General features: G+C 48.1%; 1 protein-coding gene across 2 annotated transcripts in view; it reads left to right on the top strand.

Annotated features, from left to right (window-relative positions):
* The window catches only part of LOC128343473 (scaffold attachment factor B1-like), a 45,480-nt gene that overhangs the window by 17,804 nt on the left and 10,353 nt on the right, over positions 1-17,323 (top strand). For both annotated transcript variants that reach the window (XM_053292601.1, XM_053292600.1), the window contains 6 exons: positions 154-303; positions 830-933; positions 2,857-3,005; positions 7,612-7,703; positions 8,074-8,210; positions 15,328-15,621. In XM_053292601.1, the coding sequence (XP_053148576.1) occupies positions 154-303; positions 830-933; positions 2,857-3,005; positions 7,612-7,703; positions 8,074-8,210; positions 15,328-15,621 (926 nt within the window). The remainder of the gene's footprint in view (positions 1-153; positions 304-829; positions 934-2,856; positions 3,006-7,611; positions 7,704-8,073; positions 8,211-15,327; positions 15,622-17,323) is intronic.

Here is a 17,323-nt window from a genome sequence, read left to right as displayed (position 1 = left end):
AGATATTGGCCTAGTCACTGAGTGCTGATTGACACTCGCCTGTAGTTTGAAATATATTTAAGCCCCCTGTTGGCAGCTCCTTTGGACTTTTGCAGACCATTGAACAATGCCAGAATGAGACACATTCCTTTTCTCTCTGCCCGTCTCCCACAGGTGGTGGGTGCAAAAGTGGTGACAAATGCCCGCAGCCCTGGCGCCCGCTGCTACGGCTTCGTCACCATGTCTTCGTCTGAAGAAGCGACAAAATGCATCAGCCACCTTCACAGAACGGAGCTGCACGGGAAAATGATCTCTGTGGAAAAAGTAAGTGATTCCCCTTTTTTCCAACAGCAGGCAGTTGTGATGGAGACCCAGGAATGGCTGACCAAAGTTAGGCCAAGGGCCTCGTCATCTAGTTGGCAGGATTTGGGTGGGGTCAAGCTTTTTTCCTGGGCTGTTCCACTGTGGGCTGCAGGTTGGTGATAAGGTGCACCGCAAGACTCTGGTAAATACAGTGCCTTGCACATCAGTCTACATCTGTCCTTAATGCACTGTGTGTGTTCTGCATTCAGCGCGCTTTCTTTTCATGGGGGGAACATTCAGACATGGAACCTGAAGTGGTGTAGTCCAAGACAAGCTCTACCAGAGGGCTGCACAACTTTGGTCCTCTAGTGGTTGTTGGACTGCAACTCCCATAATCCCAAGCTGTTGGCTGCTGTGGCTGGGGATGCTGGGAGTTGTAGTCCAGCAGTGGCTGGGGGGGCTGAAGTTGTGCAGCTCTGCTCTTCCCCTTGATTCTGCTGATTGCATAACCTGGCCCCAACTGAGCATCTCCTCAATGTAATTCCAGGCCAAAAATGAACCTGCTGGGAAAAAGGCATCTCTGGAAAAGAAAGAGAGTGAGGCGAATAAAGAGAAGGACAGGCACCACTCTACGGATTCCAGATCGGAAAAGTAAAGCTATTCTAATACTCTCTTGCATGCCTCGTGTGAAGGCAGAAATGATGGGAAATGCAAATAATTTCATTTCAGGCCTCTTCTTTTTTTAAACGCCTGCTCTATGCTTGTCTTGCAAAGGGTACTTCTGTTGTCACAAGCTCCTTGGCATTCCATGATCTAAATGGATTGTGGGTCTTGCCTGTTTGGGGTGTTAATAGTTGTGTTCTCTGGCTGCAGAGCTGCACTCGTGTGAGTGAGGAATAGGACTATGTGACCTATTAGATCTGATGTGATGCAGAATTTTTCACCAGAACAGGATACTGGTAGAAATTTTATCTGATAAATTATACAGTTTGCTAAACTCGCGTTGTACCAAGCTTCTTTGGAAGGAGTTGGACTGATTCGGATAGTGATGATTAGCTTTGTGCAGAGCCCTAGTGACGAATCCTTTGTCTTGCTGGGGTGGATAGGACTCCATCTAGCAATTCTGCTCTTCCTCTCCCACACCCTCATCCTGGTCTCTGCCTGCAATGGACTTGTCCAAAGGGCTTGCTGTGTTGGTGCCCCTGGCCTGGTAAAAGTTGCATTAGCCTAACCAATTCAGCCTAGTGCAGTGTCTTGATTGCGATGTGCCTCCCCTGTGATTAGGGGTGTGCACGAATCAGTTCGCAGGCCATGTTGGAGGCCCGTGAACCGGTTCGCTGGTCCGATGGACCATCGCCTGGGTGTGTGTGTTTGCTTTAAGGGTGGGGGAGTTGTACTTACCCCTCCCGCCGCTTTTCCCCTGCCGGCGCTCCAGTTTTAAGCAAAATCTTCAGGGCGGCAGCGGTCCTGCACGTCACTGATGTGCACACAATGGTGGCGGGTGCATGCGCGGGAGTTACTTCCGCATTTGGCAAACAACAAGGGGGCAGGGGCGGCAGGGAGGACCACTGCCACCCCGAAGATTTTGCTTAAAACTGGCGCGCCGGAGGGGGAAAAGCGGCGGGAGGTGCAAGTACAACACACACACACACCCCGGTGTCGGACCGCACCTCCGCGGTCCGTGCACATCCCTACCTGTGATTAGGAACATAGGGGGCTGTCTTTTACCGAATCAGACTGGCAGCATCTTTTCCAAGGTTGCAGGCAGGAGACTTGGAGATGCCAGGGAAGGAACTTGGAACTTTCATCATGCAGGTGCTCTTCCCAGAGCAGCCCCATCCCCTCAGGGGAATATCTTGAAGTGCTCACACATGTAGTCTCCCATTCAAATGGAAGCCAGGGTGGACCCTGCTTAGCAAACAGGACAATACATGCTTGCTACCAGAAGATGATTCTGCAGGAGTGCCGAGGTCTGTGCCTCTGATCAAAACGTTGCCAGTAGACTGTAGGACTGGATTGTTCTGGATTTTCTGTTGATAGTTGCATTAACACCTGAGAGGGGAAGGTTCTGTGGCTTTGCATGCTGCCGCTGCAAGGCAGGGCATGGGGACCAAGTCCATTTGAAGCCTTGCCAAAGCCCAGCTAGCTAATGCTGCTATGTTATCCTGCTGTACTCGGAGCACTGAGTGGGGTTGCAGTCTGGCAGTGTGCACATCCTCCAGTGGGTTCTGTGTTGGTTGGCGAAGCTGTATTGGGGGCTGTGGGAAGGAGGTACGTTGCTTTGCATGCAAACCAGATGCTTTGCCCTTGAGCCAGATGCCCAAGAGAGAAGAGATCAGGGCCTTTATGTATACAGGCAAGGCATTTGTGCTTTGTCTGTCCTGAGCCACGCAGTGTTTCTGAAGTTTGCAAACTTTTGAAAGAGTGGCAGGCACACTTCCCCAGAATCCCCCAACTGGATTCTGTGGATTTGACATTGCCATGTCTTTAGATTTCAGTGACATTGAGTTGAGTGAAGTGTGTGTAAGCGTAATCTGGCCATTTGGGGTCATGCTAAACCCATCCTGCTTGTAGGGGTCTTAGCCTTAAAAGAGAAGAAAAGGCAGACAAGAAGGATGACCCCAAGAAGCCAGAAGAAACAGATGACGGAGAAAAGAAAGAAGGAAAAGAAACGGATGAGCCCAGGACGGAACCCTCAGACTGTGCACCGTCTGATAAATCAGGTAACGAGATACTGTTTCAGCGGCATGTGGGTTGGACAGACATCCAACTGTGTAACAGAGGCCTTTCAAATACTGCTACACTACCCTGGGTTAAAAGTGTAGGTGTGATCTTTCAGCCTATATTGGAAAACAGTTTGTGTGCTTTTCATAGAGGATGAGCAGGAGAGCTCTCCTGATGGTTAAGCATATAATTCCCAAACTGTGTGCTGTGAAAAATAAATCAAATCATCAAAAACTTGTGGGAGCCCAGAGAAGTCTCCCTGCTGCTTCTCTGCATGATACGCTGTTCTGGCTGTGCCTCTTTCTGGTTGACCTCTGCCATGGACGATAATTCTGTCATGTCTGTATTACGTGCAGTTGGATCATTCAGTCACTCCTGATGCAACAGAATGCTTTGTCCTTGGAGGAGGCTGCCTGTTGTGTCCTGAAGAGACATGTTCAGTGCAGACACGCTTTAGGGGCGGGCCATTCTTGCACTGTATAAAATATAACTTTTCCACTATAAGAGTGTGTTCAATCTTTAAATCAGAAAGAAAAGTGGCTATTGCAACTTTGGGAAGCACTGTGCTACACATTTGAATCTTTCAGGGTGTCCTTAAAGTGCATTTTTTAAACAGATCCAGTGTGGTGTAGTGGCTAGAGTGCTGGACTAGGACTGGGGAGACCTGAGTTCAAATCTCCATTCAGCCTTGATACTTGCTGGGTGACTCTGGGCCAGTCACTTCTTTCTCAGCCCAACCTACTTCACAGGGTTGTTGTGAGGAGAAACCTAAGTATGTAGTACACTGCTCTGGGCTCCTTGGAGGAAAAGCAGGCTATAAAATGCTGCTGCTAACAACAACAACAACAATAATAATAATGGACACTGCAAGGTTACTGGAAGAAACGTCGCTTAACCGAAAAAAATATATGAAAAATGCCAAAAAGGAAATAATGATCTGCTATTACAAGTCTAGTCCAACTAGAAGAGGTTATTTAAAAAGAATGTACCAAATTTGGAAAGAGAAGCATCCAGATACAGAAATAACAGAACAAAGGCTAGCAGACCAGAGAAGATTCATAATAAGAAATAAAGTATTCACAGGAGTTGAGCTGGAAGAACTGCAGAGAGCAACACAGGCTCAAGATATGGAAGAAGAATTACCACCAACTGAAGAAGTTGCTCAGGCGCAGGTGGAAGAGGTGTTGGAAATAGAGGATGCCACTGTTGCTGAACTGTTTCAAAATCAAAACCAGGCAACCTCCCCTTTGCCTTCACCTCAAAAACCCGAATGCCCTTTAACAGAAAAGCAACAAGAACTAAAGCAAAAAATAACTGAGCACATGAACCAAACAACCACCAGGGTTAGACTTCCAGCTCTAAAAACAGTTGCCAAAAAACAACTTGCTCAGGCATTAAAAGATACAAATGCTGCACTTGCAGAAATAACAACCAAGAATTTGCAAGAAACAAACCAACTAATGTACAGTGCAGCAACAATAACAACACAAGAGCTCGGATATAAGATCAATGGACCTGTAAAAAAAGAAAGTAATACATCACCTAAATGGAAGATTATATTAGAAAATAAAATTGCCAGACTTAGATCAGATGCTAGTAAATTGAAAGATATGAAAGACAAGAAGCTGAAGAATGAAAACACCAAACAGTATCTGATCCAAAAATACCACCTAGATTCAAGGAAAATTAGAGAAGGCCTAGAAATAATAAAGCAGCAAATAACAGCAGTGTCAAAGATGATTAGCAGATACAAAGCCAGAATTGCACAACACAGGCAGAACCTCCAATTCCAGTCAAATCAGAGACGTTTCTACCAAAGCATAGAATGAGAAACTGCAAGAAACCTAGAAACACCAAATAAAGAAGAAACAGTGCAATTCTGGGGGAAATTATGAGACAATCCAATAGATTATAATAAAAAAGCAAGCTGGATGAAAGAGGTCGAAAAATGTAACCAACAAATGCAAGATCTAATAACACCAGAATTAATAAGTGAAAGAGCAAAGAAAATTAAAAATTGGACTGCGCCAGGCGACAATGAACTGCATGGCTTTTGGCTTAAACACCTAACAGGCCTTCATAAACAACTATCAAAAGAGTTCAATCACATTTTGCAAGGAGGTGATATTGAACAATGGCTAACAACTGGGAAAACTCATCTCATCATGAAAGACTCAGCAAAAGGTGCAGTTGCAAGTAATTATAGACCGATAACCTGCCTTCCAACCATGTTCAAATTATTAACTGGAATAATAGCAGATGAAGTGATGCAACACTTATTAACTAACAAACAGCTTCCAGTTGAACAGAAAGGAAATTGCCTGAACACCAGAGGCACAAAAGACCAGCTACTGATTGACAAAATGACTTTAGAAAATTGCAAGAAAAGAAAAACAAATCTAAGTGTTGCATGGATTGACTACAAGAAAGCCTTTGATTCATTGCCTTACACATGGATACTCAAATGTTTAGAAACAACTGTTGTCAGCAAAAACATTCAGATATTTATTAAAAAAGCAATGAGCATGTGGAGTGCACAGTTAACAATCAATGGCGAGACACTTGGACAGGTTAGCATTAGAAGAGGCATTTTCCAAGGGGACTCACTATCCCCTCTGTTGTTTGTAATTGCCATGACCCCACTTTCACAAATACTAAACAAAACAGGCCTCGGATACCAAACATCTAAAACATCAAGTAAAATCAACCATCTGCTGTACATGCAAGATCTGAAGTTGTATGGAAAGTCCCAGTCAGAAATCGAATCACTGCTAAACACTGCCCGTATATTCAGTAGCAATATAGCAATGGAGTTTGGACTAGAAAAGTGTGCTGCATTAATAATGAACAGAGGAAAACTAAGAAAAACAGGAGGAATAGAACTGCCCAATGGAAGCAACATTAAGAACCTGGAAGAGAAAGAACATTACAAATACTTGGGCATTCTCCAGGCTGATAACATTGCACATGCTGAAGTTAAAAGAAAAATTGGAAGTGAATACATCAGGAGAGTTAGAAAAATCCTCAAGTCCAAACTCAATAGCAGGAACACCATACACGCCATAAACACCTGGGCTATACCTGTTATCAGATACACTGCAGGGATAATAGACTGGACCCAGGCAGAGCTAGAGATGCTAGATCGTAAGACCAGGAAAATCATGACCATCAATCATGCTCTGCACCCCCGCAGTGATGTAGATAGGCTATACCTCCCTCGCAGCTCAGGTGGAAGAGGAATGCTGCAAATCCATCAAACAGTAGAGGAGGAGAAAAGAGGCCTTGCAGAATATATAAAGGACAGTGAAGAAGATGCACTTCAAATGGTCAATAACGAGAAACTATTCAACACCAATCAAACAAAGCAGGCCTACAAGAAAGAACAAGTCAAGAACCGAGCAGAAAAATTGAGAAATAAGTCCCTGCATGGTCAATTTTTGCACAATATAAGTGGAAAATCAGACATCACCAAGACCTGGCAATGGCTTAAGAATGGCAACTTGAAGAAAGAAACAGAGGGTTTAATACTGGCTGCACAAGAACAGGCACTAAGAACAAATGCAATAAGAGCAAAGTCGAAAAGTCAACAACAAACAGCAAGTGCCGCCTTTGTCAAGAAGCAGATGAAACAGTGGACCACCTAATCAGCTGTTGTAAAAAGATCGCACAGACTGACTACAAACAAAGGCATGACAAGGTAGCAGGGATGATACACTGGAACATCTGCAAAAAATACAAGCTACCTTTAGCCAAAAATTGGTGGGACCATAAAATTGAAAAAGTGGTAGAAAACGAAGATGTAAAAATATTATGGGACTTCCGACTACAAACAGACAAACATCTGCCACACAATACACGAGATATAACTGTAGTCGAGAAGAAAGAAAAACAAGTCAAAATAATCGACATAGCAATACTAGGGGATAGCAAAATAGAAGAAAAAGAAATAGAAAAAATCACAAAATACAAAGATCTACAAATTGAAATGGAAAGGCTGTGGCAGAAAAAGACCAAAATAATCCCAGTGGTAATTGGCACCCTAGGTGCCATTCCAAAACAACTTGAAGAGCACCTCAGCACGATAGGGGCCACAGAAATCACCACCAGCGACGATATCTATAACAACAGCAACAACATTGACAATAAAATTCAGCCATCCCAGGTCCTTGGGAAGGACTCGATGTCTGGATAAAACAAACCAGTCAATAACACCTGTCTGACTGTGCAAATAAATTAATAAATAAATAACAACAATAACAACAAGAAATAACAACCTATTTTGCATGCAAAAAACTATTGTTTGTCTTCAGATTCTTACCTAGCACAAGATAAAGGGGTGTGCATTCTCTTTTGGTACTCCCTCCCCCCTTTTTGTTGCTTCAAATATCATCTTGTTTGAGTTGTCTCCTTCCCACTACCCCTGGCCATCTCCGGACACACATTAGCACTGGTTAATGTGTGTCGCTTGTGTTGTGTCAGGGTGGTCAGTCTAAAATATTTAAAGGAATTTGGGCTTGAAAGCTTAATTGATCTTCTGTATTTGAAGAGAGGCTCTTACCTGATCCCTGCATTTGTGCTGAGAACGTTGTTTTTGTGCTGATGCAGCAAGTCAAGGAGCAGAGCGGACAGTTGTCATGGATAAGTCCAAAGGAGAGCCGGTCATTAGTGTGAAAACCACAACCACATCAAAAGAAAGAGTATGTATTTGTTTTAACTTCTATTTATTTAATTTATATTCCGCCTGACTCCAAAGGCTCTAGGCAGTTCACAAAACATCAGGGGTTTGAATGTGGCAAAAACTGGGGAAGCGCCCCGCCCCCCATTTGTGTGGCTCCAATGAATCCACAAGTTCCCCTTCCCTTTCTGAGCATGCCCAGAATCCACATGAATTTGTGCAGCAGAATGCTGTTGGGGAAATGTGTGAGATAACTGTGGAGATGGATCCCTGTGCTTGTCCTCACATTGGGAAAAGGGGACAGGATGGAACCATTTTTGCCTCTGCATGGAAACATATTTCCAGCCATTACTGGCATGTGGCTCATTTTCTTTTCTTCTGGCTAATCTCAGAGCACAAAGAGCCCTGACCGCAAGTCGGAGAGCAAAGAGAAACAAGACATTCTGTCATTTGATAAAATCAAAGAGCAACGTGAACGGGAGCGGCAGAGGCAGCGAGAGCGAGAAATCCGGGAGACGGAACGCCGGAGGTAGGCTGATCATCTTCTCTTTCCTCTTCACTGCTTTCCTGCAGAATTCTGTTCCTCCAAAATGGCAACTGGAATGGAGTCTTTCAGGAATAGTGACATTTTAAAAATGGCCTTGGCCCTTGAAGTACGATTCTTTTCTGGTCATCTGTTGTTAGCTTAGTAGAACTGGTGGCCTTGTGCTTGATCATAGCGATCTAGGAAGTTGTGGAGCTTGGAGGCAAGTTTAGGAAGGGCATACCATGCTTTCCTTGCTTGGTGGGGCTTTTAAAAGACAGATTCTGTTCCTAAAAGTATAGAATCCTAGGGTTGGGAAGAACCCAGTGGGCATCTCATCCCTCCTGCTGATGCTGCCCAGGAAGTATATGTCTCTGAACACTGAGGGAAACAACACCACCAATGCTGCACTCTTAAATCCAAGGATCACTGGGAAGGTTTGCAGTTGGGCCAACTGCCAGTAGGATGGCAACTAACAGGGATAGAGATAATTGGAGACACACATTCCCTGGTTGTTAACTTGTGGAAGGCTCGGCCCAGGCCTCATGGTAGTCCACTGGCAGACTCAATTCCTGTAGCTGTTGTGCCCTCCAAGCCCCATTGCCTCTGGACTAGGAAACTGGGAAGTGGAGGAGTGCGGTGCATCCCTTGAGGGACTGGATTTGGCTAGGGTGCGGGGGCATCCAGTCGTGGATCTCTACACAGGTTCTTCACTGTTCCTTTCTGGAAAGTGGATATAGAGAAATTCTTTTCCCTCTCCCATAACACTAGAACCAGGGGTCATCCCATGAAATTGATTGCCGGGAAATTTAGGACCAACAAACAAAAGTACTTTTGCACACAACACATAATCAACTTGTGGAATTCTCTCCCACAAGATGTGGTGACAGCTAACAACCTGGATGGCTTTAAGAGGGGTTTGGATAACTTCATGGAGGAGAGGTCTATCAATGGCTACTAGTCAGAGGGCTGTAGGCCACCTCCAGCCTCAAAGGCAGGATGCCTCTGAGTAGCAGTTGTGGGGGAGTAACAGCAGGAGAGAGGGCATGCCCTCAACTCCTGCCTGTGGCTTCCAGCAGCATCTGGTGGGCCACTGTGCGAAACAGGATGCTGGACTAGATGGGGCTTGGGCCTGATCCAGCAGGGCTGTTCTTATGTTCTTATGAACACCATGGAGGGCATTGGCTCTGCTCTTTTGTAGCAGGGATTTGAACTGTGGATTTCGGATGTCCTTGGACTACAACGCCCATTGTCCCCAGCCACAATGGCCTTGGCCATTGGGATAATGGAAGTTGTAATTCTCAGCTGCTGGGTGAGGACATCTCTGTGGGTTATCCTTCCCAGCATGCTCCAGGGCAGGACGTACTCAAAGTAGTAACAGCCTTTAAAAGGCTCAGGAGGATAACCCCTCCCAGTTTAGTTCGTCCTGCTCTGCTCCAGCGCGGTCAACTCAGCTGAGCTTCTCTCTCTCTCTCTCTCTCTCTCTCTCTCTCTCTCTCTCTCTCTCTCTCTCTCATTTTTTACTCTGATACTGGCCACTGGACTCTTCTCACCTCTCCTTTCTCCTGCTCCGTCCTCTCTCCAACTCTAATTGGGGGGGACCAACTCCTTTTTTCCTGCTTGCTCTCCTTCCCACCCGTTCTCTCTGCCTCCTACTCTGCCTCCCTCTCTCCGGTGGAGCCTCTCGGAGCCGGCCCGCTCCAAATGCTGCTCCCGCGGAGCAGGAGAACAGCAGACTCCGCAAAGACGGTCAGGCCCCAGCTCTGCTGCGGACCACTGTGGCAGTGTTGGGAGTGGCGGTAGTGGGCCGGAAGGCCCAGGATGGGGACAACAGGCCAAGACTACCCGGAGAGCTCTGAAGACCTGAAAAGAAAGGTGGCCGAACCCGGCCTGCCACAACTTTCCCCGCCTGCCCAGATGGCCGCCTGGGCTACGGCAGAGGCCGTGCAGTGCGTGGTTCAACAAAGAAGGCCTCAGGCCCCGAAAACATCGGGCACTACCTCGGAGGGGTTGGAGGGGGCGTTGGAGTCTCCAGGAGCGAGCAGCTCCAGCACAGGGAGGACAACATGAAGGCTGGTGTTTCCCACTGAGGCCCAGCACCAGTCGCCTCTAGCCCAGCCGACCACCATCTCTGCTGTGGAACCAGTGAGTCCAGGTCCTCTAGGACCTTCATGCCCTGACGGTCCACCATGTCCCTCCCCCGTGGGTCCCGCCAATCCTGCCCACCCCTCTACGGGAGAAATGCCAGAGGCATGGTGCCAGTGGTTCACTCCCCTAATCAATAATACCCTGGATAGACATCTTCCAGACCAGCCCCAGGGGAAACCTACTAGATGCAGGAGGCAGGCGGCATCCCCTTCCTCATCCCAGGGGTCAGATCCCTCATCCAGCTCTTCTGAACACCCTGCAAGGAAGAGAAGGAAGAGTCATAAGAGTAGGCACTCCCACAAATCCAAGGGCAAGCACCATAGCAAACCTAGCAAGAGGCAGGAACCCTTATACTCAGACCATTCACCCCAAATTTCGGATTATGACTCACAGCACCCCCTCCCAGGTGGGCCTGTGGAGCCACTACCTCCCCAGGGACCCCCGACTCCCCAGGTCAGGTTCCAGGCAGTACCCTAATGATCCCGACCCTGGGTGTGAGTTTAAGGAAGAAGGGAGATGGTCAGATGGCCAGCAGGTGGAGCACTTTTCCAACTCCCGCAGGCTATTCCCAGCAGAGGACTTCTCAGCTCTGTTCATTAAAGCCCTGCAGACCCTAGGTCTTATCATTGAAGGCCTTCAGGAGATGACTACCCCTTCCAGGGAGTCCCTAGTACTACCCACTACTTCTTCTCCAGACTTCTTGTTCCCTCTGCCTGAAATCTTTCCAGAGGTGCTGCACCGGGAATGGCAGGCCCCTGCTGCGCCGAAGAAAACCACCATGCTAGTGAAGCACTATGCCTTCACTTCCTCTGCTGCAGCATTACTACAAGTCCCTCCAGTGGCCGCTCATGTGGCCGCTCTCACATCAGGAGCCATATTGCCCAAAGACAGAGAATAGGTCCTTAAGGATCCCACCGAAAAGAAGCTGGAGTTCCAGCCGAAGAAAAATAATGAGTGCATCTCCGTCTCCATAAGGGCCTCCGTTGCAGCGTCCATCTTCTCCAGGGCTGCACTGTTTCCCCGAAAGTAAGACCTACCCTGAAAGTAAGACCTAGCAGTAATTTCTGATGTACCACTAATTGCCCTAGTGCATTTTTTGGGGCTAAAATTAATATAAGACACTGTCTTATTTTCAGGGAAACACGGTACTGTGGACAGGTGAGCTACTACAGTCTCTGCCTCCTGAGCCAGCTAGGCAAAGACAAATTCTCTTAAAAATTCAAAGAGCACATACGTACATAGCCGACACAGCCCTCGATGCAGTACACTTTGGGGCCCGCACCACAGCCAACAATGTCGTGGCCAGGCGCACCTTATGGCTGAGGCACTGGCAGGTGGACGCATAATCTCGCTCCAATCTCACAGTGGTTGCCTTTTCTGCCACCAAGTTGTTTGAGGATGAGGCGCTAAAGAACATTCCGGTAGAGACCAAAGATAAAAAGAAGGTGCTCCCGTCAGCTACTCGCAGGCGATTCATTCGGCCCTTTTGGGGAGGCTTCCACCCCAGGGACAGAGACATGAGACAACAGCGCATGGGTTGGAACAGACAACGCTTCTACCCCTGATCCAACCCCTCGAAGCAACAATTTGGCCAGCAGCCCAAGCCACGCCAGTCCTCCTGACTCGATGGGGGTAGGGGGCTGCCTAGCCCACTACTTTCACGCATGGGAGGCCTCCGTATCTGACAAATGGGTCCTCGAGACAATCTTGAACGGGTGCATGACGTCACATCCCAGGGACCGCTTCCTGCCCACCCCACGATCCTGCCCACCTGCCCAAATCCCTGCTGAAGCATTCTGCACTACAACAAGCAATAAACCGTCTCCTCTGCATTTCAGCAATAGAGCCGGTTCGATCCCAGCAGCACCATCAAGGCATCTACTCTGTCTTGTTCACTGTGCCCAAAAAAGACGGATCATTTCGGGCAGTCTTGGGCCTCAGATACCTAAACAAATGGGTCAAGCACAGAAAATTCAGGATGGAAACACTTTGATCCATTGCAGAGAACCTCCATCACGACAACCTTCTGGCCTCTGTTGATCTCACAGAGGCCTGCCTGCATGTACCAATACACCCACGCTCCCGACATATGCTGTGCTTTTGCTACCAAGGACACCACTACCAATAGAAGGAGCTACCGTTTTGGCTATCCTCGGCGCCAAGGATATTCACCAAGGTGATGGCTACGCTGGTGGTGCAACTCAGACTCCAGGGAGTCAGGCTGTTCGCTTACATAGACAACTTCCTCATGCAGCCCAGATGGTCTGCCACACGAGATGGGACTGCCACACTCACGACACTGGCCGCACACAGCTTCATAGTGAATGAGACCAAGAGCCAGTTGACACCCTCCACACAAATCAACACCTGGGGGTGCTCATCAACACTGTGTGCGACAAGCTGCTTCTCCCCAACGACAGGAGAGCCAAAATCCTGGGCCTCATCCACTCCATACTGGCCTCCCAGAAGGTGCACATTATGACACTAGTGAAACTGCTGGGCCTAATGGTGTCCACTCTGGAAGTGCTTCTCTGGGCCTCACCTCAGACCCTTGCAGTAGTTTCTCCTACCACACCAGTTGGAGATTGCCCAGAGGCGCCGCACATGCGTTCCCCTGCCACCCCCTGCCTGGGACTCTCTTCACTGGTGGAAGAGCGACACATGCCTCAGCCAGGGCAAACCCTTCCTGGACCCTCCAAGGATAATAGTCACAACCAATGCCAGCCTTCATGGATGGGGGGGGGGATCACTGCCTCTCTCACTCAGCCCAAGGCATGTGGACTCCACAGGAGGAGCGCCACTGCATGAATTTCATGCTTCCAAACTGAGGGCACTCTTAGCCAACAAAAGAGTGCATTTTCTCATCGGATTCCGTGACCCTGATCCCAGACCCCTCATTTGTACCCAAGGTAGCCTCAGTTTTTCACAGATTGCAGAACCTGGTGCTACCTTCCTTCTGCCCAAAATCCACTCATCCACGTGAAAAGGAATGGCATAAGCTTGATGTTCGATGCCTAAAGTCTTACCTGTCCAGAACGTTCTCCTTCAGGACCACGGAAGTGTTGTTTGTCTCCTTTCTGCCATCTACAATGGGTCAGGCGGTGTCATCTTCCGTCTTATCCAGATGGATAAAGGCGTGCATCACCTTGGCCTACGAGGTGCAACATCTGCCTATGCCGCTGAAGATCACGGCTCACTCTGCCCAAGCAGCAGCCGCATCAGCAGCATTCTCTACGAATGCCCCTTTGGAAGACATCTGCAGAGCAGCAACCTGGTCTGCTCCATCTACCTTTACCAGACACGACAAGCTTGGTCTCTGGCAATCAGCCAAGGCTTCCTTCGGCAGACGCGTTCTGCAACATGTGCTTCCTCCCCAGTAGCCGGGATTGCCCACCCTTCCGGGGTCTAATAAGCTATGGCAAGTCCCATGGAGATGCCCTCACCCAGCAGCTGAGAAAGGAGCATTGGTCACTTACCGTGAAGGCTTCTTCTTGCTGCTGGTATTGAGGCCATCTCGACCCACCTGGGGTGTCCGTGGCTACTAGTCTACTTTCACTATTTTTACTATTCCTCTTTGTCTACTTTCATTTTCTTACTACTGTGGTTATAGTTTTCTTACCTTTCAGAAGCTTGGCTGTACTACCTAAACTGGGAGGGGTTATCCTTCTGGGCCTTTTAAAGGTTCTTACTACTTTGAGTATGTCCTGCTCTGGAGCATGCTGGGAAGGATAACCCACGGAGATGTCCTCAACACCAGCAGCAAGAAGAAGCCTTCACGGTAAGTGACCAGTGCTCCTTTCTACAACTTCTAGTGACTCCAGCTGTAGAGGATGGGTACTCTCCAGTTCTTCCAAAGCTAGTCTGAGAAAGCAGCTGTCAGCCCATACACTGTGCAAATGGTGTGGGGAATGTATCCACAGTCACATCCATGCAAGCCTCCCAACTTTAACGCAGAGGTGGAACTGAACTTGCTCCTTGCGCTAGCAGGGTAGAACTGGAATGGTTCTGAAAAGCCACCTCACTCCCTTGTTGTCATGCACAGAACGAACTCCGGCAGGCTGAGCTGCTCCTTTCCTCCCCCCCATGTGAAATATCTCTGTGCTCCTCAGCAGTCGGAGATCATTATCCCATGATGACTTTGTGCTCTGTTGACATTAGCTATTACACCGCTGTCACTTTCCTCGGCATCTGTGCTATCTGCTCAGGCTTAATGGGGATTGTTCCATTTCGGAGTGGAGCCTCTTGCATGTTTCCCCCCCTCATTGTTCCAAGCAGATATTTTAAAGTGTTCTCTATTTTGTAAGAGCGTGACACATTTTCCTCTTAGTCGCGCACAGGCTGCCTCGCTGAGCGCTTCCTTTCACGTTTAACTGATTAAATGTTGCCAGAGTATCCGTTTGTCTTCTAGTTTGTGTGACATGTAATTATTGCATTCTCCTCTGTATTGAAGTCTTTGTCTCCCCACCTCTTTCCCCCACCCCCATATTCGCTTCTATGTGACTCTGTACCACTTTTCTCCCATTTGTTTTCCCCCCTTAATTAGTCCTGCAAGCTCTAGATTGGAGTCTCTTAAGCAGCAAACTGTAATTCCACAAGATGAGACCCACTCATTTCTATCTTGGAGGAAAGTGAGAATCGCTCCTCAGAGTTGTACTGAGCTTTGGAGGGTGCTGCCCAGCTATGGGGAAATATCCTCACCCCCTTCTGCACCTCCAAATTGGAGCTGGCTGTTTGGGCAGCTCTCTGAGTATCTTGGCCATCCCATTCTAGAATGAGCTCCATCTCCCAGTTGTGGGGAGGAGATCATCCCTGTGGTTTTTAGAAGCCCGCCCAATACAACTTGAGGGACCTGCTTGTCCCCGCCTCCAGCTGCCGACTTGGTTTTTGGGAAGGGAGCAGAGGATTGTCCCTGATCTAAAGTTCTTATCTGTTGCGTGCCTACTTGATAGTCTCCCGCGCATGTATATTTAAATAGGGAGCGGGAGCGGCGGGAGCGAGAGCAGCGCATCCAGGCCGACCGCGAATGGGACGTGAGGCAGAAGCTCCAGCGAGAGCGGGATCGGCTGGAGTTGCAGCGACAGCGCCTGGAGCGGGAGCGGATGGAGCGGGAGCGGCTGGAGCAGGAGCGCATTCACATTGAGCAAGAGAGGAGGCGTGAGCAAGAGCGCATCCATCGGGAGCGGGAAGAGCTCCGGCGGCAGCAGGAGCAGCTGCGCTATGAGCAGGAGCGCCGCTCTACCCTGAAGCGGCCGTATGACTCAGATGGGAGGTGAGTGGGATTGGGCCATGGGCCCAGATACAAAGATGGCCTCTTATGTGTAGTGGAGGGTGGTGTGGCTCTTTGGGTGTTTTTCCTTGTCACGTTTACCTCTTCTAGTCAGTCACCTACAGCTTAGACCCCATCAGTGTGTATATGAAGTTGGGGGTTTTGGTTTTTTTGCCCAGTATGCATCACCCTACACTTACAATGAACTGCATTTTGGAGCTCCTCACAATCTGTTTTGGATTTCACTTCCCTAAATAGTTGTTTGTTGTCATCTGCAAATTTGGCCACCTCGCTGCTTACCTCAACGTCTAGTTCATTTATGGATAAATTTAAAAGCACGGATCCCAATACAAATCCTTGGGGGACCCCACTTCTTACTTCCCTCCATTTAGAGAACTGTCCATTTATTCCTACCATTTCCTGTCCTTTAACCAGTTACCAATCCACACATGAACCTGTCCTCTTATCCCATGACTGCTAAGCTTGCTCAAGATCCTTTCATGAGGAATTTTGTTGAAAGCTTTTTGAAAGTCCAAGTATACTATGTCAACTGGATCACCTTTATCCGCATGCTTGTTGACATTCTCTCAAAGAACTCCAGAAGGTTGTTGAGGCATGATTTACCTTTGCAGAAGTCATGCTGGTTCTCCTTCAGCAAGGCCTGATCTTCTATATGTTTAACAATTTTATCCTTAAGTATGCTTTCCATCAGTGTACCTGGAATAGACATTAAGCTAATCGGCTGTAACTTACCAGATCCCCCCGGATATCTTTTTGACGATGGCTGTTACATTGGCTACTTTCTGGCCCTCTGGTGCAGAGCCTAATTTTAGGGGCAAGTTACATATTTTTGCTAGAGGAGCAGCATTTGAGTTGTTTAATTCTCGGGTGGATGCCATCAGTTGTCCCTCATCAACCGCATGTTTGCCAACCACAGATTTGAGTATCTACGACTGGCAAAATGTCACCCCCCTCTCCAACCGTGACTTGAGTATTTGTGGTTGCCACCACCTTAAAAAAAAAATCTCTTGACCACTTTTTCGACTGATTTCAGAGGTCACAGGGTCAATCCTAGAAGAGGATTTACAAAACAAACATTTACAAAAAGGGGGTTGGGGTGATTTGGGGGGGGTTCAGGGCCAATGGGGGGCGTTTGTGGGGTCATTTCCGGGGGTTGGGGATTTCCCCCCCTCTTTTTTAGGGTGGATTTTAGGCACTTAAGCACTCGCGATTCCCCTCACCCCATTTACAATGTAATCCTATGCCTCGCCAACCGCGAGGGTTTCCAGGAACGGGACTCTCGCAGTTGTCGAAGGGCAACTGTACTCAAAAAATCGGGATGACAAAAAATGTTATGCCGCTTTACACGGGTCACATGAAGCTACTGGCCTCTCAATTCGCACCTCTATGTCCACTTCCATATTTGTCAGGGCGTCAATTCTATGGGTCAAGGAATTGCTACCGCTTGTCCCTCCTGAACTGCCCTGGCTGCACCAAGGGCTCAATAAGCTGGGCAAGATAGATTCCTCAGTTGACTGTACTCGGCTGTCGGCCAGGGCCCCGGCATCAGATGTTATGGTTCGCCGTATGCTCTGGCTCAAGCATTGAAAGGTGGACCAGAAATCCAGGAGCAACTTGGGTAATTCGGCCTTTAAGGGTGGCAAGTTGTTCGAGGTTCTAGAACTCATACTGGTTGAGATGAAAG

This window comes from Hemicordylus capensis, chromosome 2, assembly GCF_027244095.1.
Source record: "Hemicordylus capensis ecotype Gifberg chromosome 2, rHemCap1.1.pri, whole genome shotgun sequence".
Lineage (NCBI taxonomy): Eukaryota > Metazoa > Chordata > Lepidosauria > Squamata > Cordylidae > Hemicordylus > Hemicordylus capensis.
This window is presented reverse-complemented; position numbering and strand designations above follow the sequence as displayed.